Consider the following 25,261-nt stretch of genomic DNA (forward strand, 5'->3'; position numbering starts at 1 on the left):
CTAATCGCAGGATGGGTATAGAAAGTTTCCCAAAACTTTCCCGATTTATAAATGCTAATTACTCAGAACTAATAATAAATGCTAAATTTATTACGCAGAAAAAATTATTTCCTGATTTATCATTTTTAAATAAATTTTTTTTTTTTTGGAATGACACATGACAAATCTCGCTACTCCAAGTAACAAGATTACATCAGGGTTATTCCGGGGAATATTTTCCTAAAAAAGGTATTATTTAATATATTTTTTTTAAAAAAAATAAAATGGGAAAAAACTCTTTTAATATTTATTGCATCACTGGCAGGTAGTTATAGCAATGTAATGAAGCTGCTTTTTGTTATGCATTTGATCTTTTCATGCGACAAAACTTCAATTGAAGTTGAAAAGAATATAGTTGCATAAAAGAAGAAATAGTTTCCATATTTCATTTGGATGAATGAACTGTTTATTATGCTGATGGCCTAAGTTTATGCTGGACAGAGTATGACCATATTATATCTTTAGGCAGTATTAAATGGAGGGCAAGAAACTTGTGTTTGCTGACATGATTTGTATTATAAAAGGGATAATTTTTGAGTATGAAGGCTGTAGGATATTGAATTTTATTAACTACCTAGAAGGCTGATATGGAAATTTAATTGGTAAAAACAAATCTCAAATTTGTTATGCCATAGTGGAAGAAATTCTTGCCAGTGAGATTAATTATTGTGAAAATGATCTAGCAGCTTGGTCATCAAATCATGATCTGCATCGTAGGATTCCCCAATCAATCCCAGACCATATGCAGAATCGGGATCATGTAGAATCGCCATAGTATTGCATTAGGATCATTAGGATTGTAGGATTACGATCCCACTTGGGATCCTACCAATCCTACTTTTAACAACAAGATTGAGCCTTCTCTGTTTATGGGCATTAAAAGATAAGGTCCAATATAAATTTCTGTTGGCCCAGACAGTCCTCTTTTTTGCAATGAACATGACCCATTTTGCTCAAGTCCTTCAAAAGTAGGGAAAAATAACTCCTTCCCTGTCCTGGGATTTGTTCACTGCACACAGGACTCGAGAGAACTCAATTGTAGCAGAGAGCCTCAAAATTGAACTTGAGAGAGCTCGACAGTTGATGGCACCAGCAGATATCAGCAGGATGTTTAGCTTGTTCCCCTGTTCGATTAGCAGCAGAAATAAGTGGGGCAGTTTCCTTTTGGAGTTGCAGAGCTTCAACAACTGAGCTTGAAGTGTTTCAACAGAGATCTCTTGATGAGATTTGACAGAAACTTGGAAGTCAGAACGGTATGTATCTTCTCTCCTATTTTTGAAGGTAGAAAAAGAAAAAGCTCCTCCTCCTCCTCCTCCACCTCTTCATCTTCTTCTTCTTCTTCTTCTTATTCTTCTTCTTATGGTCTGAATTCTGATACTCTTAGCGGCCAAGTTTTTTGGATTATATTAAAAGAGGCATCAAGGGGATGCCACTAAGTACAAAGGAAACAATGAGAGAGAAACATCCGTTACTGAAAAGTTTCAAGAAAATCAAGTATTACAAAGGCTCCCTTTCAACCAGCCCAAAATGTCATCTGGAGATCATAGCAATCCAATGGCCCACGACAACCTGTGTAGGAGAAATAATTCCTTCAAAGCCTCTTTTGTTCCTTTCTGTCCACATCGCCAAAAAAATAGCAAGGGGAATGAGGGAGAGGGATCTTCTCCTTCCTTATTTGATCTGATCCCTTTCCAAGCCCACAATTCACCTCCCATCGTAGCTGCAGTGGTCCACTTATGATTTACAATTGAGATGGCTAAGTTCCAAAATTTCTTGGTTCGAGAACAATGCAGAAGGACATGTCAACTGACTCCTGTTCCAGACATAAAAAGCATCTATTGACAAGAGGGAACCTTTTTTTTGAAGATTGTCTATAGTTAGAATTTTTACAAGAGTATTTTCCCATGTAAAAAAGGCAACCTTTGAAGGGGCCGTCATTTTCCAAATCCGCTTCCAAGGGAAGTTAGTGTTGCTCTTAGCTAGGGAACTAAGGTGTTTGTAGAAAGAGCTGATGGTGAAGTTCCCATCTTTGCTAAACATCTATTTGGGGAATTGGCCTAACAATGAGAATTATAGATCGCTGAAAAAATCTGTAAAAGCATCGAATTCCCAATCGAAAGAATTTCTATTCAATGGAAATTCCCAAATAGTCCCTTGACTGGTGAACATGTGATGGCTAATAAGGGCGTCTTTGTTGCTCGCAAGTCTGAAGATGGAAGGGAAAATGGAGCGGAGTTGGGAATTACCACACCAAATATCATGCTAGAAGAACACATCTTCCTAGTTTCTCACATGGAAGTAGATGAGGGGGAAGAAATTCTCCCATCCCCTTTTTGATATAGCTCCAAACACCTGTACTGTGAGCTTCCTTTAAAACATTTGAGGTCCAACCATTAGGATGGAGACCATACTTGACACTTGACACTTGACAGCAATGACACCCCTCTAGAGGCTATTTTTTTTTCATGAATCTTCAAAGCCATTTCCCCAAAAGAGCCTTATTAAAGATAATAAGGGATCTGAGGCCGAGGCTGCCCTTTTGTGAAGGTTGTTTAACCACTCCCAATTTAACAAGATGATATTTGAAAGCGTCACCCGTGTTCCTCCAAAGGAATATTCTTTGAATACCCTCCTATCTCTTGGCAATTGTACTAGGGATAGGGAAAAGAGACATGAAGTAAACCAACAGATTGGACAGAGTACTTATAATGAGAGTGAATCTCCCACCTTATGACAAAAAGTTCCTTTTCCAACAAATGAGTTTCTTTTCAAACTTGTCTTCAATTGGATCCCAAATACCCTTATCTTTAAACTTGGCTCCCAAGGTGAGGCCGAGATAGGTAATAGGGAAAGCTTCGAGCTTACAACCAAGGGTACTTGTAAGCAAAGGACCACGATAGCAAGTCTCTAGTGGAATGATTTCACTTTTTCCCAAGTTCAGTTTTAAGCTTGAAAGCGCTTCAAAACCAAGGAGGATGCAATCTAAGATTAAGAATTTGCTCTGGCATATCACCACAAAAGATTATGGTGTCATTTGCGAAAAGGAGGTGGGTGATTTCCATAGAGTGACTATTTCCAACCCTTTAGGAGGCCGCGTTCATTTGCACTAGTTATCATAAGAATTGGCACTTCCATGACCATGATAAATAGAAGGGGAAAGGGGGTCACCTTGCCTTAAATCACGAAATGATCTGAAGAAATCAATAGGGCAGCCATCAACTAGAATCGGAAAAGATGGTGTTGATATACACCAGTGTTTTAAAAGGCGAAGGCGTAAGGCGAGACGTTTTACCCTCCTTGAGGCGAGGCGTAAGCCTTTTGGGACTGTATTTTTTAAAATAATTAATAAATAAAATCAATTTATATATAATAAAAAAATGAAAAAATTAGAATAATGGAGAAAAAAATAAAGTATTATTTTTAAATATCATATAAGCCAATTTTACATAATAAACACAAATAATACATGTTAAAAAATAAGCATGGCCACATTACTAAAAGAAGAGAAAAACCAAATGAAAGCATCCTCCACTAATTTCTAAGAATATAAAACTAAATAACCAAATTCAGAGGCAGATCAAATTGGAAGGGATCCACGACTTGTCGGAGAGAGACGAGAAGCTTGGAGGAATCGTTAGAGAGGGAGAAGGAGCTAGAGGAAAGTAGAGGCTTCGTCGAGCGTTGTTGAGGCTTCGAAAGAGAGAGTAGAAGCTTTGTCGAGCTTCGTCGAGTCTTCGAAAGAGAGAGCAGAGGCTTCGTCGAGGCTTCGAGAGAGAGCAGAGGCTTCGTCGAGCTTTGTCGATAGAGCAGAGGAGCAGAAGCTTCGCGGGAGAGAGAGGGAGGATAGGGTTTCAGTGTGTTCTGGGTTCTGGAAAGGCGTACGCCTTGAAGCTGAGGCATAAAAAGCGAGGGTTTTTGTCTGAGGCGTAAGCCTTTTTGCCTGATGTGTACGCTTTTATGGAGTTATGCCTTTTCACATACGCCTTGGTTCACTTTTGGCCTAAAACGCCTCAAGGCATGCCTGAAAAACACCTTTCAAATCACTGATATACACTGCCGGATCCATCTTGTAGACACCCCAATTTTAATCGAGCCTCTCTTTTCTTGTCAATGTGTGGGCCCTTTATTGTTTATTCCCCTGTGTCACGGGCCGACTATTTTCACACCGTTGTGAAGGTCCGTGCGGCGCTAGCTAAAACACTCTTGTTTAACTAGCCAGCCTATCGTTTACCAACATTCATCCACGAAACACTTTCATTAGCATTCAATCAAATGGCAGCGGAAACAGTAAGCATTCATGAAAGCAGTGGCAAGCAAGCAGTAAACATTGAATTTACGCAATTCATTAACACCTCTGTTGACATTGTGTGTTTAGCGAGAGAGGCAAGTAGGCTAAACACGTTGACAATAACTAGTGAGTTTTACAATGACTGATGAACACTTACCTTCTCCTAAAGAGCTTTCTAGGCCATTCCCACTCTAGCACTAGGAAACATCAAAGTGACGAGAGTCATACTGCCTTATTTGGCATACAAAGACACTACTAGCAGAAAATAACCCTACACTAGTATTTACATGATGGAAACCCATCCCAAGCACACGAGACAAGAGGTCACAGGCAAGCATAATGTCTTGAACAAGCTTAGCTCGTGACATTCTCCCCAACTTATGCAGTCGACGTCCTCGTAGACTTTGGCGCTAGGTACACTTTAACTTTGTCCACGAACAACTTCATATCTTCTGCAAAAATCCTGCTGCTTTCTTTGTCATCAAGGCATTTCCACTTCATTAGGAACTTTTGCCGCTTATTCCTTGAGGATATAAACTTTCTGTCTGCAAGGATCTCTTCAACTTCATGTTTGTTAGGTTGCACTGTCTTCAACTTTGCTCTGTTGGGCTGACTTCTGCTCAGATCATCGGTGTTGGCGTTGAATGGCTTGAGGCAGCTGACATGAAACTGCTGTCTTCTCTCCTAATCTGCCCACTTCTTCATCTGCTTAGAAGCTTTCTCCAGGTAGGCTCGGGCAAACTCTGCATTCTGTCTCCATTCTCTGGTGAAGATGTACGCCTTGGGACTCTTTCGTCTATACGACACCATTTTTCTGGTTGTCGTTGACAAAATGGCACAAATACTCTTCCAGTAGCTTTCTGAATCTCTTCTTCTATCCGTCTATCTGTCGGTGATAACTCGAAGAGATGTCAAGGTGTGACCTGAATATCCTGAAAAATTCTGCCAAGAAGTTGTCAGTGAATATTAAGTCTCGGTCACAAACAATAACTTGGGGAACACCCCAATGTTTCACAATCGTCACAAGGAACAAGTGTGTCATCTCCTTTGCCGAATAGTACTTTGGTGTGGCCATGAAAGTACCCTACTTCTTTCGCTTCCCCTTGTCTTGTTGGCAAGTGAGATAAGTTCTGGTATAATCAATCACATCATCCCGCGTGTGCGGCTAACAATACCTCCCCTGTAGTCCTGTCATTGGAGTCGCTCTTCGCGAATACCCCTTAACGAACTTCCTGCAATATCTAGTAAGGCCAAGAAAGGAACGCAACTCCTTCACAGTCGTGAGGATCTTCTTCATACCCCTCTGGATATGACCTTGTTCAACCACATGACCAAGGAATTTGTTGCTCCACTGAGCGAAAGAGCACTTCTCTTTCTTCACATCCAGACTATTTCCCCTCAGCCTGTCGAATACCTTCTGTAGATGCTTTTCATGTTTCCTCTGAAACAACACCGATGCTCACAACAGTGCTTTGGAAGGATGAACACATCCTACTTCCAATTTATCAAGCTATTTCCCCAACTCTACTATCTTTGGGGGCGCCATCCAACATGGTCCTTTAGCAGGTGGTTTCACTCCTGGCAACAACTTGATCCCATGCTCCATAGTCCGTTGTGAAAGCAAATTGTGAGGTAGCTTATCTGACTACACCTCCATGTACTCATCCAATACCACTTGGATGGTTGTAGGCTTCAGCTCTTGGCCTACTTCTTCGTCTACCACCACTGTGGTTAGACGTGTCTGCTCACTCTGGCCCAATCCCTCATTGAGTTGTATGGTTAAAAGGGACTTCCCGTCGTCTCCTTTTGTTGCAACGACTTGCACCATGCACGAGTGATCTCCCATTAGACACAGGGAACCAGCCGAAGGCATCAGCACTACCCTCGTCCTCCTTAGGAACTCCATTCCTAGAATGACTAGAAAGTCATCCAATTGCACCGCCGTGAAATTCACATGACCTACCCACTGTCCTAGCTTTACAGCCACTTGCTTGACTACTCCCAGAGTAGGTTGGGCTACAGAATTAACTGCTTTCATGCGTCCTGTATCCTTCTTTAAGGATAAGTTGAGTTTCCATGCTTTAAATTGCGAAACAAAATTATGAGTAGCCCCCGTATCCACCATAGCACGGGTACTCTTCTCATTTATCCTTAAGTCCACAAATATTAACCCTTTTGCTTGTGTAACTTTTGGTGTTTTTGCCTGCTTTTCCTATGCGTTCACTTGCCGCATTGCACCTACCCTTGGGGCATCATCCTCTTCCTCCTCGCTTTCCACCATTTGTCCCAAAGTGGAAGTTTGTAAGGCATTGAGTAATCCTTTGTGTGGACACTTACTCACTCTGTGAGGTCCTCCACACAAGTAACACGAAATTTTACTCTTTCCCTTTCCATTGAGTGTGTTGATCCCTTGAGACGACAAAGCTTCCTTTGAGGTTGATGATTTAGAGTCGGCTCCTCCACTCTTAGGTTTGCCTTTCTTGAAAGACTTTCCACTATTTCTCTCTCCGCTAAACCGTTTGAATGAAGTGGTATCATCACCAGCATAGTCAGTCAAGCGTTCTGCAGCAGCTTGTGCAGTAGGCAAGTCTTGAACTCTTTGCCTATGAAGTTCTGTCCTTGCCCATGGTTTCATCCCCTCAAGAAAATAGAATAACTTGTCCTTCTCCAACATGTTCCGGATATCCAACATTAAAGCAGAAAATTGTTTCACATATTCCTTGATTGCCCGTAAACTTGAGATCTCTCAACTTTCTCCTTGCATTATGCTCAACATTCTTAGGAAATAATTGGGCCTTGAGCTTTCTCTCCAAGTCTGCCTAACTATCGATTACACAACTTCCATTTTCAATTTCTTTGTACTTGGTATGCCACCACAGTTTGGCGTCACCAACCAAGTACATGGTTGCAGTATCCACCTTTGCCTGTTATGAGGTCATTCTCACAACGCGAAAGTATTGCTCCACATCGAACAAGAAGTTCTCTAACTCCTTGGCATCCCGGGCACCTCTATACGTCCTGGGTTTTGGTACCTTGGTCTTGCTAACTCCTAGAGTGTTGGAGAATTCCATAGTAAGAACCATCAGATTCAACTTTGCATCTAGATCCACCATCCGAGATTGCAAAGTTTCCACTGTATGGGGAAAGTCCTCTGACATCTCACCTAGCAAACTTGCTTGATGCTTTTGTGATCCCATCACTTCATCAACAAGTTCTCTCATCCGGGCCACCTCTGCGGCCACAGTATTGGTTGTTGCCTCAGCCTGTGCGTCCAGCACGCTAATCCTCTCAGCATTGGTTGGTGCCATGGTTACTTACCAAAGCTTTCCAAATCGCACAACGAAGGTAACTGAATTCTCATAGCAACTGAGCCTTGGCTCTGATACCAAGTGTCGTGGGCTGACTATTTTCACAACATTGTGAAGGTCCGTGTGGCGCTAGCTAAAATACTCTTTTTTAACTAGTTAGCCTATCGTTTACCAACATTCATCCACGAAACACTTTCATTAGCATTCAATCAAATGGCAACGGAAATAGTAAGCATTCATGAAAGCAGTGGCAAGCAAGCAGTAAACATTGAATCTATGCAATTCATTAACAACACTTCTGTTGACATTGTGTGTTTAGCGAGGAAGACAAGTAGGCCAAATACGTTGACAATAGCTAGTGAGTTTTACAATGACTGATGAACACTCACCCTCCCCTAAAGAGCTTTCTAGGCCATTCCACTCTAGCACTATGAAACATTAAAGTGACCGAGGAGTCATATTGCCTTATTTGGCATACGAAGACACTACTAGCAGAAAATAACTCTACACTAGTATTTACATGATGGAAACTTATCCCAAGCACACAAGACAAGCGGTCACAGGCAAGCATAATGCCCTGAACAAGCTTAGCTCGTGACACCCTACATTGTGGAGAGTATGTGGCGACCCTTCGTAACAAAGTGGTAATTTACATTAAAAGGGGTCAATTTTATATTCTGGAAATTTGAAAGTCCTTTTTTGTGAAAAATAAGTCTTATTGTGTCTTTTTCTTATTAAGTCCTTCTTGTGTTGAAATTAAGTCCATCTTATTTTGTAATCAGGTTTTTTTTTTTTTTTTTTTAAATAACTGCTTTCTTTGATCGAGTCCTTTGGTGTCAAAGTTAGGTCCTTTTTATTGAGTCCTTGTGAGTTGAAACCGAGACCTTTTGTTACTAAGTTCTTTAGGTCCTTGTTATTGTGTCCCTATTATTTTGAAATCGAGCCCTTTTTTATTTTAAAATTATGTCCTTTCTGAAATTGAGGCCTTTTTGTGTTAAAATTAATTAAGTCATTTTTTGTTGAGTCCTTTTTGTTTTAAAATTTACCCCTTGTTATTAAGTTCTTTGGTTTCCAAGAATTAAGATCATTCCTGTTTTTTTTTTTTTGCACTTGGGTCCCACAAGGCAATAATGAAAAGAATCAAAATTCTGTGTTTATTGCATCGGCATATTGAGTACATATACAGGGAATGCACACATATGGAATACATTGTACAAGGGATCCAAATGCAATATACAGGGAAATCCAAATACAAAAAAAGTTGCACTCTGGAAAACCGTAATTCAAAATTTAGAGAGGCCGAGCAACGCCCCTGTGAGCAGGAATATCCTCTAGCATTTCCATGGATACCTGCACCCAAAGATAGAAAGTAGATCAAGCTTGTAAAGGCAAATTAAATTTAAAGCAATCATGCAATTAATGGGAGAAATTTTGAAGATTGGGATGTATCCCCCCATATATTCAGCCTGACACTCCATTAAAATGAGAATTGGCCCAAATCACAAGAATGGGAGGATTGTTTGCTGTAGGAAGGAAAACACAGCTAGGGTTTTGCTTAAAAGGAAACAATGGAAAAGGAAAGGACCGGAGGCTGCCTAAACTAGCCGAGGCCCAACCCTATAAATTGAGGGGTCTTGCAAGGTTCAAGTGCAGGAGGAATTCATAGAGAAACACATAGAAACACATTGAGAGAAAAAGAGAGCTTCGAAAAAGAGGGAGAAACAAAGAGACACCGGAAGATGAAGTTCTCACCCTACTTAGACGGCACACACCAGTCCCCCCTGGCACTTGAAGGCACAATCCAGTGCTCCCTGCAACCTAGAAGGCTACATAGATAGACACAAACACAGGGAAAAGAAGACCGAAGGAGTAGAAGACCTTAGGTATACGTTTAAATGCTTATCCTTCCATAACCTATCCTATGTACTCGGTCAGAAGTAGGATTTCCCATCCTTGTGTATGCATGCACGAAGGTTCCCCCTAGGAGACCAAGCAAAGCCCCCCCCCACAGATCCACTCTCTATGAAAGGCTGGGAGGCCCCAACCTCTGAAACCAAATCAAACCCACGACCCAACAGTGAGCCAGAGGTCCCAACTTGTGAAACCAAATCAAATCCACGCCCCAATCTAAAATAGTGAACCAAGCCCCAAGCCCAAAACACAAATAAGGCCCCCAAGTCCAAACACAAACCTAGGCCCAATCCCATCCCTGTGTATGCATGCACGAAGGTTCCCCCTAGGAGACCAAGCAAAGGCACTCCCCCCCCCCCCCCCCCCAAAAAAAAAAAAACAAAAAAAAAATAGACCCACTCTCAATGAAAGGCTGGTAGGCCCCAACCTGTGAAACCAAATCAAAGCCACGCCTCAATCACAAACAGCGAACCAGGCCCCAAGCCCAAACACAAACCAAGGCCCAATCCTAAACTAAAACCCAAGTGCCAGGCTCAATAGTGAGCTAGGCGTCGAGCCCAAAAACAGACCAAGGCCCATAGACCCATGAAAACCCGAAGGTCCACTCCCAAACTGAAACTAGACTCCAATCTCAATTGAGAACAAACCCAGGCCCACAACCTACTTTTTTTGAAACACCCCCGACCAAACCATTTTAAAAACAACCTGGGCCCACGGCTCACTCCTTTAAAAAAATACCCAGAGGCCTATTCATTCTTTTTAAAACACTCCCGGCCAACTATTTTGAAAACAAACTCGGGCCCACGACCCACTCTTTTAAAAAAAAAACAATCGGCCCTTTTTTGGAATTACCCATTAGCCAACCTTTTAAAACACCCAGCCCAATTTTTTGGGAAATACCCAGAAGCCCATTCATTTTAAAATACCCATGGCCCACTTACCTTTAAAAAATAATAAGCCCAAAATCAAGCCCATTTCCCGAATGGTCAATCAAACCCACTCACTGGGTTGGCTCATCCGAGTCAACTCAAACCCAACCCACTGGGTTCCGAGCGAGTTGACATGCCTTGAACCCCATTTGTCTTAGAACAGTAAACCCAACCCAAATCAGCACGCAAACACCAATCTGAACGGAAACCCACACACAAACACGAATTCGTACACAAAGTCGGCACACAAACACCAATCCATACACAAATAAGCATAATCACAAATCCGCACACACAAAACCAAACCCCAAATCGAAAGAGGATACTTATCTGTCAAGGATCATGTCTTGAACTCCTTTTTGCACCAAACAAAAAATCAAGCTCGAAAATAAAGGAGAAATGTGGCGGGGATATTAACACCATATGAACAGGAAGGGAAAACCACCTATACATAGGCCTGATCCTTCGCGGATCTCAGGGATAGGGTCATCACCAAAGGGGAAATAGATCTGTAGGAGATTGGAGGAACCGAAACAGAAACGAGAGAGGGGAGAGTGAGGAGAGTTTTGGGAGATGAGAGAGAGAAGTAGAGAGATCGAGCGAGGGATCTGGGAACTTGAAAGAGAGGGAAAGAAAGAGAAGCAGAGAGATCATGTGAGGGATATGGGGACCAAAATAGAGGGAGAGAGAAAAGTGATCGAGTGAGAGATTTGAGAATCAGAAAGGGAGAGAGAGAGAGGGAGAGAGAAGAAAGTTCAGGAGGAGAGAGGGAGGAGAGGAAAAAATGATGGAAAATAAAAAAAAAAAGAGTTTTTATATGTAGGGTTTAGTGGCCACGTATCACCACCGATCGGTGACAGGTGGCACAATCTGGTTTGGGTGTTCAAGGAGTGACGTGACTTAGCCAGGACTGTCCTATCTGTGTTTTCTCTGGATGGTCCTGATCATGTCACGTCAACAATCCGTGTCCATTAGTACAGGCCATTCAGTGGGTGACATATGGCAAGGGCGACATCAGCATGACGTCACCCCCACTTTAAAAAAAATAAATAAAAAAGTAGGCTATCTGGCGTATGACGCATGGTTGCTGACGTCACCCCCACTACACAAAAAATAAAAAAATATAATAAAGTATATATATATATATATATATGGCCACGTGTTAGTGTCCGAAGCTGAGACGTGGCTTCCCTTTGTTGCCTCACACTCCCCCTGAATCGGTTGACCCGGTTCAGACCGGTTCACTATTTATTTTGGTTTATTTATTTATTTATATTATTCATTTAATTCAAAAATTGAGAAAAATGGTAGAAAAATCACAAAAAATTCATAAAAATAGAGAAAATTTCATAAAAATATTTTTGAAGTCTATAAAAATATTTTGAGTCAATTTAACTCAAAAAAAAAAAAACCTCTTTGAAAAATCCCAAAAATTTTGGAAAAATGATCAAAGTATTCAGAAAATTTCTGCAAAAAATTTGAACAAATCTGGGAATATTTTTAAAAGATATTTTCTTGATTTTGAGGGGGGGTGTCAGGGTGTGTCCCTATGATTTTACAAAGGGCAATGGGGTATTTTTAGACCTCACCCGTATCGGCTTAGAGGGGGGTTTTTCTAACAAGATCCCCTCTTTTGGAGGTCCTATTAGACATTCCTAAGTCACACCCAGTTTTTCTTATATCCTATTAATTTTATACATTAATTCATTTATTTGTTTGTTTATTTTAAAAGGAGTAAATTAAAATGTTATTAAATTCAATCTTGGGATAATTCTTAATTAATTAGGTACCGTTCATAGAATGGGAGTGTAGGGGGTGCGAATATCTTTGCCTCACATAACCAAACTCCCGATTCTAATCCTGGTATATGCAGACTGAGACTACTGGTTCCTTGGCCTAGGTTTAGTCTAGTGATCAATTAAATGAGTTGTAATTAGGTCATTAGGTGTTCTAACTGCACCAAGGGAAAATAGGTTAGTGGCGACTCCAAGTTTCAAAATTTTCAAAAATCACACATTTTATTCCCTCGCCTCTCCTAGGGCACATCGCGCTCCCGGGACATCGCAACACATGTGCACCAAGATTCACCAAAACCCATTCTTTTGAGAATATAGAAGAAAACTCCAGTTAACATGGTCAAAAGCCTTCTCCATAATTTTCTTGGACACCACTCCTCTTTTCCCACCCTTAATGTAAGGCATCAACAACTTCATTGACTATCACAGCAGCATCCATGATTTGCCTACTTGCAATGAAGGTGTAACAATGCTTATCGACAACTTCAAAAATTGCATGTTTAAACCTAGTTAGCAGGCCTTTGGATAGAATTTTGTATAAACTGCCAACCAAGCTGTTCGGGCAAAAAATCTTTTGATGTTGCAAGCTCCAGATTTCTTAGGAATCAAGGAGATAAAGGTTTTGTTGATGCTGGACACAGTTCTTGATTCTATGGAAATCTTTGAAATCCCCAGCGATGTGTCCTGGTTGAGAAGATCCCAGTTCCTTTGAGACCTAGATTTTTAGGCATATTATATTAAAGAATGTCATAGAACTCCACATACATAATTTTTTAATGCTTATTCTCCACCCCTGTGGGCCCACCCAACAATTGTATGTAGGATCGTAATTTTAACAATCTGTCTGGCAGAACTATAACTCCTCTATAATCTAATGAAACAAATAAATCCTTATTTGCCAAATATGGAATTTTAACCCATAATGAGTGTTCTACTCTATCCTTTTGACTCTTATACCTAGAAAACTTGCATAAAGCACAAAGGTTACAATTAATTTTGAGAAGTAAATTAGAGCATAGAAGAAAAATATGAAGGATATGATTAAATGTGTGATTTTTTTTGGGGCGTTTTTGGGGGGGGGGGGGGGGGGGGTTGGGGCTGGGTGTGAGTGGGCGTGCGGCCTTTTGTTGCTGCTTCCATAACTGGTTAAAATCATATGCTTTTGATTTTAAGAGTCTGGAGTAGAAAGGTTGATCTTGATACAAACTCTGGAAAATTTCAGAAAAAGCTGTATGATCAAAATTGGAGTTCTCTAGATCTGTTTGGAAAAAAAAAAAAAATCAAGTTTATTCATTGGATGAATAAAAGTGGTGGTGTCTTTATTATATAAAAAAAAAAATGGTTCTATAGAAATCTATTACCACCTCATAAGTAGACGATAAGAACATTATGTTAAAAAATGACTGGAATCTTTCCTTTAATTTAGGTCATAGACCACATCTTTGGCTTGACAAACTGAACCCACTCCAGATCTTGCACAGTATTTGAGCTAGGATTTAGACTTTAGAAGAAAAAGTGTGAGAAGGGGTGAGTGGAAAAAGAGAGATACAAGAGGCTGGAAAAATAGAGTACTGTCTCTCTCTCTTTACAACAAACCAAGCCTTAAGTCCCATTAGGTGAGATCGGTTACATGAATCCTTTTCTGCCAATTTAAGCGATCATGGACAATTTCCTTTGATAAATTCAAGGTATTAGATCCTTATTTTCTCCTTCCAAGTTATTTTGGGTTTACCCGTACCCCTTCTACTGTCTCTCACAGTAACTAATTCACTCTTCCTCACTGGCACATTATGTGACCTTGTTGCAAGTGCCTAAACTAGTTAAGTCGTCCCTCCTTCATCTTCTACAAAAGCTACACCTAACTCACCGCGAATGTGTTCATTTCTTAATTCATCTTTTAATGTTATACCATTCATCCATTTAAGAATTCTTATTTTGGCAACTTTAACTTTTTGGATATGTTGTTTCTTAGTTGCCCAACATTCTGATCCATATAGCATAGCTGGTCTTACAGTCGTCCTATAAAACTTACAATTTAATTTTAAGGGTATTCTACAATCACAAAGCATACTATCTCTCTCTCTGGATGGGTATTAAGAGCTCTCAATAATTGTTTTTATCATCACAGATTTGGAATACCCAGACAGCAATGCATTTAGCATTTGTATGACTTTATGTGGTAGCCATAGATGCAAAAATAAACCCTAGGTCCAATACCTCACATGGGTAGGGCTTGAACTAAATCTAGTTTGGCTAAAATAATTTAACTGATAGTCTCAAAATGCTTGTGGAAAAATTTTGTATGAATTTACAAAACTAAAACATTTGAGAAAAATTCATCTAAATAAAAAAAATTAGAAGAAGTAAAAAAATTTAGATGGATCCTGTGAATTCTGATAAATTTCATTCAATTATTAAAATTCTATATTGCATGAAAGAACTCTTGCAATTGTAATATTTTTGTCTTCTAAGGTTTAAACTCAATAGAAACTCACAAGGAAGAATAACAAAGGCAAGGCTGCAGGTCTCACCCTATGCTCCTTTGATGCTTTACCTATAGTATGCTGATAAGGTTCAGATTCTAGTACTTTAGGTCCTTAGGGACTATTTTACTTAATGTGAACACTCTCTCTTTTGATCTTTTTTGTCCTATTTACTTTTCAACTCATCATTTGTAAAATCTGACTGAATAATTTGGTAAAATGGTTAGTGTTTCTTAAATGAACAAAAAATAAAATCGTTTAGGGTCAAGTTCAAAGAGAGAAGTTTTTGGGATTGTATAGCGGGGAAGTTTGAGAAGAATCTTTTGACCTTCCAAAGGGAGGGAGACTTAAGAGGTATATTGGTCAATCTTCCTAAATATTTTATGTTCATTTTCTTCATTCCTTGTTCAGGTGAATAGGTTGGAAGACGTTCAAAAGATCCATTTGAGGTCGTGCTAAGGAGGAGTTTTAACTATCATTGATGAGGTGAGTAGTTCTAATACTGATGAGAGAGGGAGGATGGGGCGTGTCATCTTAAGGGAGCCTTTGTTGGAAATGACTTTGCAATTCAAGGGATATAAGGAGTGTATTTAGAGAAGGATTATTCTGGCTAAGTACAAGTTGGAAGTTGGATTGTAACGGATGGTCCTCTAATGGTTCGTTTGGGTCAGTCAAATAGTTATTCCTTGGAATAAGATGAAATATAGACTAAATTTTGGGAATCAAGGGAATAGTTATTCCTTGTTTATTCCTAATTATTTCATTCAACATGTAATAAGAAAAGAATAGATATCCCCATGATGAATTTTAGAATAGTTATTCCTTGTCTATTTCTTATTTTTGACTAATAAAATATTTCACATTGTTATTTTTTTATAGTAACAACATACTTTCTTAAATAACTAATTGTAATTTACCTCCTAAAACTTATCTATTTCTGGGAATAGGCATTTTGCAAACCAAACATAACCTAAGGGTGGGAGGGATATGCAAGGGGCGGGGATGTGGAAGTGGATTAACAATGGGTGGAATGATTTTGTCAAGTGTGTACGAATTGTAGTTGGCAATAGAGAGTCTTCTTTGTTTGTCTTGATAAGTGGCGGGGGAATGAGTTGATGGTGCAAGTTCCTTATTTATGTCGTGTTTGCTAGTGTTATATATGCATTGTTCCTCTCTTGTTTCCATCCATCTAGTGGCAATCTGATGCAGGACATATTGGCAGTGGAGAATCTTTTAAGGAGGGAGGATTGCTCTAATTCTGGCCTGTTTTTCTAGTATTCCGTTGTATTTTCTTTCTATTTTTAAAATTTCAGTGGGAGTCACTACTAGGATTGAAATAATTATCAAAATTTTCTTTGGTCATGGGTAGTGGGTTCTAGGGACCATTTGGTGAGTTGGGAGGTGGTTTGTAGGACTAAGAGAGAGGGTGGTTCGGGTCTTGGAAATTTGATGTCTAGGAATTAGGATTTTCTGGCTAAATGGCTGTGGCGATTCCCGCAGGAGGTTTCTTCATTGTAGCATAAAGTTATCAAAAGTAAATTTGGACTTGATGGGAATGGATGGGATACTAATTTTGGTTTTAGATGCTCTTCGAAAAGTCTATGGAAGGCTATATCTCAATTTTACCTTATTGTTATTCCCCATACTAAATTTGTTTTGGGTAAGGGCTGTAATATCCGTTTTTTGGAAAGTCCTATAGATGGGGAATGTTTTCTTGTCCACCTCTTTTCCTCCCCTTTTTTGCTTGAGCTTAGGGCAAAATTTTCCTATTTCTTCGTTTAATGTAGACTTGGGCGGTCCTTTACCTTCATGGGATTTTTACTTCAGGAGAGCCTTAGAGTGATAGGGAAACTATTGAATTATTTTCTTTGTTGGTTATGTTGAATAATTGTAGGGTATCTTCCCAAAATGATAGTCGATATTGGTTGTTGGATTCTTCGGCAGCTTATTCTTGTAAATCTTTCTTTGAATTCTTGGTTGGGACAAATTTCTCCTTTCCACTCTACAAGGTTATATGGAAGGTTAAAACCCCCCTAAAATCAAAGCATTTCGTTGGTTGGTTGTGCTTAATAGGATAAATACTAATGACTTATTGCAGATGAGGAGATCTTTAAAGGCTCTCCTTCCTGATATATTTATGTTTAGCTTTGATTGTTCAGAGTCTGTTTCACATCTTTTCTTGCACTGCGATTTTGCATGGAAGGTTTGGAACAAGTTATTCAGTTGCTTTGAAGGAAGCTGGGTTTGTCTTAGAAGAGTGGAGGAGTTCTTGGCAATTTATTTTGTGGGGTTTTGGAGGAAGAAGGAAGGAATTGCATTACAGAATGGTGTTTTATTTGCAGTGTTTTGGGGCTTGTGGAAGGAACGTAATCTATGTTTATTTTCAGGGAAGAAGTTAGCATATTGGTTGGTGTGGGAAAAGATACTTTTTATTGCTTCTTTATGGTGTGTGGGCTATGGAAATTTGAAGGGAATGTGTGTTTCAGATGTTCAGCGCAATTGGCAGTCTCTTCTTAGGGCATCTTGAGTTTCTTTTGTGTTTTTTTTTTTTTTTTTGTGTTTTTTTTTTTTTTTCTTTTCTGATTTTCGCGAGTCAAAGAAAAGGTGATTATTTCAAGTCAAGATTTCCGTGGTACTAGTATCCTATGTCAAATCCCTCAAAGAAAATAGAAACAAAAGATGCTAGAGTAATGTTGTCTCAAACTACTTGTTTTCTCGTAGCTGGATTGGAATGTGCCAAATTAAGCCTTTGTACAGGGCTTTGAATCAAAACATTTAAAGGATGACAAACTGATGAATCATGCAAAATTGGAAATGGATGATAATTCAAAAAATAAGTGTGAATGCTGGTGGGTGAAGTCATTGAAAACAAACTTATCTGGAATGATAAATTCTGCATACATGAATCTAACTCAATTCTTCATCCTTGAAATCAATGGACTTGATCTCCATGGATGGCTTAATCTCTGCAATTTCCACCTCATCAAGTTCCTTTGGTGGATTTTCCAGGCTTATATGCCAATTTTGGAATGTCTTTTACGCTCTTAGATCCTGTTGCTAATAGAACTGGTTGCGACTTTGATTTTGACTGGCTCACTAAGCATCTCCACATACCTCTCCTTTTCTTCTCCAAAAATAAACTCTTCTCGGTCAACCACATTATGACCTTTAATAATATTTGGTTGAGTGCTTAGCTCAGTAATTGCTTGAGTAGTATGCTTGATCGTGACTCCAGCCTCTTTTATCTATGTATCTATATGGGTATACTTCTGTCAATTCACTATTCATGTCGGCAATTTCCTTGTAATATTTTAGATCCAGATTTCTGTGTTTTACAAGGACATGTATATCTATCCAAATTTTAATTAAAGCAAATCACGTTGACCGGGCTCAAATTGGTCCTTGGTCACAATTGTTGTTGGCAAAGATTGGGTATGGGTTATTGCACTAGGGATGCAAGAATGATTGGTGTTTTTTTAGGGGGGGGGGGTGGTGTTGGTGTGACAATGACGGTGTCAAGGTCCAAGGATCAAAGTGAGGCTGTGGGTTAGGTAACTGGGAAATTCTCACATTCAATAGCTCACACAGATCGAAGATAGAAGAACAACAAATCTGTTATTTTGGAGATACGCAGCAGGCAGCTTGTGGTGCTTGCATGCCTGCAACTATTGATGGCGAGGCTTTTATGAAAATGATGCTCTGGTTGTGACCGTGGTTGAAGGGAAAGGAGATTTCAGTGGATGATTAGGTCCTTGTTTAACGAGGAAGATCTATTGGTTGGGTGTTGTGGGTGGTGGTTGCAGGGTTGTTCAGAGTGGGCTAGGGTTTCAGCTGTGGCTGGACTAGGCTGATGGTTGTTTAATGGCTGGGTTGGCTGTGGCGGATGGTGGTTTGATGATGGTAGTGAGGGATGATCGTGGTGAAGCTCTAACACCAAATTGATGTTGGACCGATTGGTGCAAGAGAAGGATGTAGGAAAATAAGAGAAAACAATAGGAGAATAATGGGAAATTTAAAGAGAAAAAAAACGAAGATGAAACTCAATTTATGGCTTAATGCTGAATCTTCCTGTCCGCCTCTCATGGTTACACTTCAAGCCTTTATGTAGGCTGTCTCATAGTACTAAATAAGGGAAAAAGGATCTTGGAAATAATATCAAATCCCATAAGAAAGCAATCTCTCGGAAATAATAGAAAATCCCTAAATAAGGAAACATAATATGGTAAATAGTAGCAAATCCCTAATTAATGAAATTATGAAACATTATAGCAAACCTCCAAATGCTGAAAATAAAAAACTGCATCCAAATATTCTAAATTATGCCTACACATCTGGTAAGAACAAACATCTCCAAATGCCTTAATCTTGCACATACTTGATGTGATGTTCCCCATCACAATCTGACATGGGTTATGACTTTTATTTTGTTAATCTTAAGACTGGGATTTGGAATTGTTTGCAAATTTCTTTTGTGTATTATATAAGGCGGTTGTGGGTTGGCATAGACAAAACAGTGCTAGGTGGGAGCTAATGAGGAGACGTGTTTTCAATTAGATCTTTTTGCTGGGCTATTATTGCAACTACTGTGAATTTTAGGCAGAACAATGTATGCTGACTGGCAACCTGGAAGATTAGTATTCCTACTAAAGTGGCTTTCTTTGCCTGAGAAGCTGGGTGGAAGTGGCTTTTGGCTATCAGTAATTTATGCAGAAGGGGAAATATTATATGATCAATGCTTAAGACGTACCTGGAAGATTAGTATTCCTACTAAAGTGGCTTTCTTTGCCTGACAAGCTGAGTGGAAGTTGCTTTTGGTTATCAGTAATTTATGCAGAAGGGGAAATATTATATGATCAATGTTTAAGAGGTAACTTTGAAAGGAAGCAGCTGAATCAGTGAGGCATGTTTAATTACATTGTGGTCTGGGGGGTAGCTTTTGTAGTTAGCTTTCCTGTTGGTTGGAATCCGCTGGCTGTGCAGATTTGACAGAAGGCAAATTGTGGGTTTTGAGGGATATTGTGATGTAGTCTTGTGCAGAAAAGAAAGTAATTGCTATGATCCCTCTCACCTCTTCTGAGTTCTTTCAAGTGAGAAATGGGGGAGTTTTTTAGGGAGAGGAGCTCCATCTTTTGTGTCTTGAGAATAGGTGGCTTAGAAAGTAAAGTTCATGGCTTAGTGGGCAGAGCTCTTTTTATGTGCAGGATGTACTTGATTCTGCTGATCTTTTGCCTTGTGAATGAATTTTGGTAGCTGGGTGCTGACAGTCATTGATGCCATCAGTTATAATATTTAACACTTGTAAGAAAAAATAAAAAAAATCAATTTAGTCAATTTGAATTTTACTGGTCTGAACTGTGCTTGCGATGCTGTCTTTGACCAAAAAGAATAGAAATGGATTTGATGATGATATTGTTTCTTGAAAAGTTTATTTTATATTTGATCATAAGATGGTTTCACTCATTAGAAATTACGTCTTCCCATAAAATATTATCAGTAGATGCATGTGCCTTGGATGCTAGATATGCCTGATTTCCTTCTGCTATTCAAATACTTCAAGTCTTTCACCTGATGTATTAGGCGTCATTCTGTTTCTTGCATCTTCTATGATGTCCTTTGCTACAGATTGTATCTGATTAAAAAAAATTATAACTATATGTAATCGATTATTTTTCTATTTTATAGGATGACACGTTTGAACGGCTTTTCAAAATGTATGCAGACAAAGTTAAGTCTGACATACAGTACCTAGTTTTTTGTTTTGATGGGGATAAAATTAGTCCAACAGCAACCCCTATTGGACTTGGAATGGAGGATGATGACATTATTGAGGTGCATACTAAGTCAAGCTAATCAAGGTAAAAGATTACTGCAATTTTTGCAACCACCCTTCATCTGGTTTCTTTTTTTGAGTTATTATTGTTCTATCCTGATTTGTCTTGGTATTGATAGGTTGATTGAGGTGGGACTAGATGCCTCCCTTCTCTCTCTACACAGAAGTAGATGCATACACTATTAATTAAGAGAACTCTAGGCTCTCTAATCTGCATTTCCTAGAGTCACTGTATTCTCAAAAAAGCAGCCTCCATACTTCACACATTAACTTTTCAATTTAAATATTCAGAAGAACAGTACATGAGTAATTTAAAAAATAAATGTTTAGAAAAGTAAAAATCTAACTGCGTAAGACCATCCATTAGGTACGTAATTTCTTAAAACTAATAATTTTTGAAAATTTTAAGTAGTTCTAAAATTTTGATATTAAATAATGTGTGCATACTGTATGTATGTATGTCTATGGGAACCGAGAGTACATGTTCATTTGAGGAGAAAAAGAAGGAAAATTATAATGCCTGTGCAGCTATGCTTCTGCTCAAACTTTTGTCATGTTCTCTTAGGGGCTGTTTAGAATTGGTAAAAATATTATAAACCAAAATTAGAAATGAAACAAAAAAGTAGAAATTAGTTTGGTTATATTCCCAAAACTTGTATGCATGTTCATTTTTGTCCTTAGATTCATTAAATAGTAATTCACTATCGTACCATACATCAATTACCATAAAATTTTTTATCAACTTCTAACAAACAGTACCACCATTAAACCTTAGTGTATGAAATATTATAAATAAATTTAGAGCCTGATTAACCAAAGTACGTCTAGAATGATGAAAATGCAGGGTAATACACTGCAATCTAATATAATAAAAATGAATTACGTATTTATTAGTTTAGTAAATAATTATATTTTTAAATTTACCCTGTAGAACTCCAAGATCAATTCTATTGCATGACAGCCAAACAATGGTTAAAATATTCTTCGAATGTTTTTTTTTCCTTATTCTTTAACTTAAAAAAAAAAACATCTAGGAGTATTTTAATTTTAATTTAGATTTATTATGACAACACAACCAAGCTTTAACTCCCGCAAGCTGTAATTTAAGTGTGAAATATTAGAAATAAATTTAGAGCCTGATTAACTAAAGTACGACCAGAATGATGAAAATGCAAGGGTAATACACTGCAATCTAATATAATAAAAATAAATTGCGTATTTATTAGTTTAGTAAATGATTATATTTTTAAATTCACCCTGTAGAACTCCAAGATCAATTCTATTGCATGGCAGCCTTTAATTTTTATTCATTAAAAAAATTGCAAACACAATGATTTAATATGGAACAATGAATTTTGAATATTAAAGCAACATGATACCACTATAAATGAAAACAAAAAGCGAAAATAGTAATGCAATTTAACATGTTTGCACCAGGTGTTTACTATGTTGCTACAAAAACAAAAAAGAGAGAACAGAAATGATACCATGATGCGTTTGCACTCACTATGATTAAAACAACTAATAGGTTGCTCTATAACAGTCGCATGCGCTTCGATTGCTGTGTTTGTATGACTTCACATTTGCTTCTGCTTTGACCTAGATTCTGCTTCAGCTGTGGCATTCAACCAGCGTTCTGTTGCTTTTGTGGGAGTTAATCTTGCTTAAGTTGAATTCCTATTAGGCCTTCCCAAAAATTGTTACTCGTTGGCAAGTGTGTCATTTTTCCCTTTGTTGTACAGTGTTTTTTTTTTTTTTGTCCAATTTCTGAGCATGTTTGTAACAATTCCTTTGCTTTAAGAAGCATGCAGCTTCATAAGCATAGCTGTTTGTAAAACATCTCTTTCACTTAATTGTTTTAAAGGATTGTCTTTAAATTTTGGTTGGTGGATACGGACTTACTAGTGGCTGTAATATTTTTGTGCAAGTAAGAAGCCTAATTTTACCTTGGCATGGAGAAGGGATATTACGAATGGCAGTTGCATTTGATCACAGTTCAATTTTAACAGCATTTGTGGGTTATTTTTATGATGTCTTGGAATGGGAATCGGAATGGGAATAGTTTGAATGTAAATATTGTCACCAGTCAGCTGCCCTGGATGAATGTGTATTTCATGTTGTGATGTGCTGCTATCCCATATTGTTATTGTGCACCGCGTGCTTTTGCAAATGCAAAATCCCACTATCATTCATTTGGTGTGAAATGTATTTCAGTGGTGTTGATATGCCCCGACATAAGAAGTTTTTGTGCCAATTGACTGTAGACCCTGGCCATCTTGGTTTTCCGAAGCTGGTCTTTAACTCTTTCATTGTTTGGGTCTTATATTTGAAATGAAGTTTTGTTAAATGCACTTCTCGGAGTCTTTGGCCGAGGATGCCTTTCTTTTTGAAGAACTTGTGAGGTCCAAATGATGATGAATTATGTGAGTGTTACGTCTGTGTGTATACCGACACACATTGAGAGAATATTCCGACTTCAAATGAACTATTTTTTGGTTATGCATATTATATTTGTATGTATATATTCACAATTGAATTAATTTAAAAAAGATCTAAAATTAGGGGTTCACTAATGTGCATATCAACATCCAACCAAAAGGGCTAAAACTCAAGGAAGGCAGTTGTGACAAGATGGAATTTAAATATTTTTAACATTCTTTGGAAAGTATTGTTGTCTTAATTAGGAACTTTTGTGGATGAAATCAAATATACAATATTTATGAATGTAAGTACTCAATTATGTAGAAAAAGTTAATATTTTAATGTCAGATATGCATATTTGTTTTGTTGTGCAAACAATCAGTGCTTTGATACCAATTGCTGAGGCCAAGTGTGCGTAGTGGGAGATCTCACACAGTCTCACTAAACAATCAATGGAACAAGCAAAGCTAGTACTCGATGATGAAATATACTAAACATGCTATCATTCAACAATGAGAATTACGTGTTTCGACAATTTGCTTACGTCTATGGGAACAACGATTACTATCACAATGAAGCTTATATCAAGCTTATCAAACTAGGGTTACATAATGGTGATTAAATATTAATCTTGTTGTATAAACTCGAATTTGCACAGCGAGGTCAAACACAACAATCAATGAAATAGCAAATACAGAACACAATCAAAGCAAACAAATGATAGTAAGAACAACACAAGGAATTACGGAGTTTGGTAATGCCTACATCCACGGGAGCAATCGATAAAGAAATATTACTATCTAGTGTCAAAGACACTTCCAATATTCTTCTTGCAATGAGAATACACTCAGAATGATGTATATATAAACACTACGAAGGCTTTCCTTCTAAATATCCAACCAACTTAATGTTCACATTCAAAATTCAAAATTTCAAATTAGTGTCGTTGCCTAGAACGAAACCATCCACGGTTCCTTCGACGGATTAAACCCAAGAGCAACATTATGAAAAAATTAGCCAAATCGTCGACGCTTTCCCATAGCATACTGATTTTACTATGTTTTTCTCCTTTGTGTTGTCATCCACTCAAAGATATAAGCCACAAAACACAACAATCTCCACCTTGATGAATATTTGCCCCTTGGGAGAAATTGAAAAAACATAGTCTGATGCTCCACCTTGACCTTGGAATGCTAGGTTGTGTCCATCTCCCTTCTAACACTTGCAGACATGAAGTAAGTCCAAGCAATGCTTGAACTTTTCAGTGGTAACCGGTTTTGTTAAGATATCTGCTGCGTTCTCAGATGTGCGAACTTTCTCAAGTACAAGTTCCCTTGAAGAGATCAATTTTCGGACCCTGCGAAACCTTAAATTAATGTGCTTGGTTCTAACATGGTACACTTGATTCTTCGCCAAGCAGATGACACTTTGACTATCACAACGCAGCACAACTCCACCTTGCTGTATCCCTAGCTCCTTGACTAAACCGGTAAGCCATAAAGTTTCCTTTGCAGATTCGGCAACTGCCATATATTCAAACTCAGTTGTAGACAATGCCACCAGGGATCGTACCATAGACCTTTAATAGATGGGTCCTCCTACGAGGGTGAATACATAACTCGTTGTAGACATTCTTTCATCCATATCCCTTGCATAATCAGCATCAACAAACCTCACAATTGAAGGACTACTCTATTGCTTGTCGAACATGATGCCATAGTTAGAAGTGCCCCATAAGTATCTGAAAATCTATTTGATGACTTCCCACTACTGTCTACCTAGATTAGAGAGAAACTTACTCACTACACTTACTATATGTGCCAAGTATGGTCTTTACACACCATGACATACGTTAAACTCTTCACGACACTAGCATAGGGGACCTTTGACATGTATTAGATCCATCATCTATCATTGGGCATTCAGCGGTAGACAATTTAAAGTGATTCGCTAAAGGTGTACATACCGGTTTAACATCAGTTATGCTAAACCAACCTTTTCAACACCTTCTCCCTAGCCTTGAGATAACCACAACCTTCCTGCAGTTCTGTTCCGGCGAATCTCCATCCCAAGTATCTTCTTGGCTGGACCAAGATCCCTCATGTCAAACTCTTTATGTAACAGATCCTTAATCGATTCCTCAATTAAACCCTTCGCAACTATTAACATGTCATCGACATACAACAATAAGAAAATAAGAGAACCGTCATCAAGGTCCTTCACATACACGCAACAGTCATACTCACACCTCCTATA

At 38.5% G+C, this 25,261-nt stretch overlaps 1 protein-coding gene across 3 annotated transcripts in view; it reads left to right on the top strand.

Moving 5' to 3' along the window:
• Nucleotides 1-22,537, top strand: part of LOC131153580 (uncharacterized) — a 48,118-nt gene extending 25,581 nt beyond the window's left edge. The window contains exons 6-7 of one of the 3 annotated variants that reach the window (XM_058105988.1): nucleotides 20,437-20,609; nucleotides 22,188-22,537. In XM_058105988.1, coding sequence (XP_057961971.1) covers nucleotides 20,437-20,604 — 168 coding nt within the window. In that variant the 3' untranslated portion in view covers nucleotides 20,605-20,609; nucleotides 22,188-22,537. Of the gene's footprint in view, nucleotides 1-20,436; nucleotides 20,610-22,021 lie in introns of all 3 variants that reach the window. The other 2 variants (XM_058105990.1, XM_058105989.1) reach the window with 2 other exon arrangements.
• The last annotated feature ends 2,724 nt before the right edge of the window (nucleotides 22,538-25,261 follow it).

Source organism: Malania oleifera, chromosome 4 (genome assembly GCF_029873635.1).
Source record: "Malania oleifera isolate guangnan ecotype guangnan chromosome 4, ASM2987363v1, whole genome shotgun sequence".
Classification (NCBI taxonomy): Eukaryota; Viridiplantae; Streptophyta; class Magnoliopsida; order Santalales; family Ximeniaceae; genus Malania; species Malania oleifera.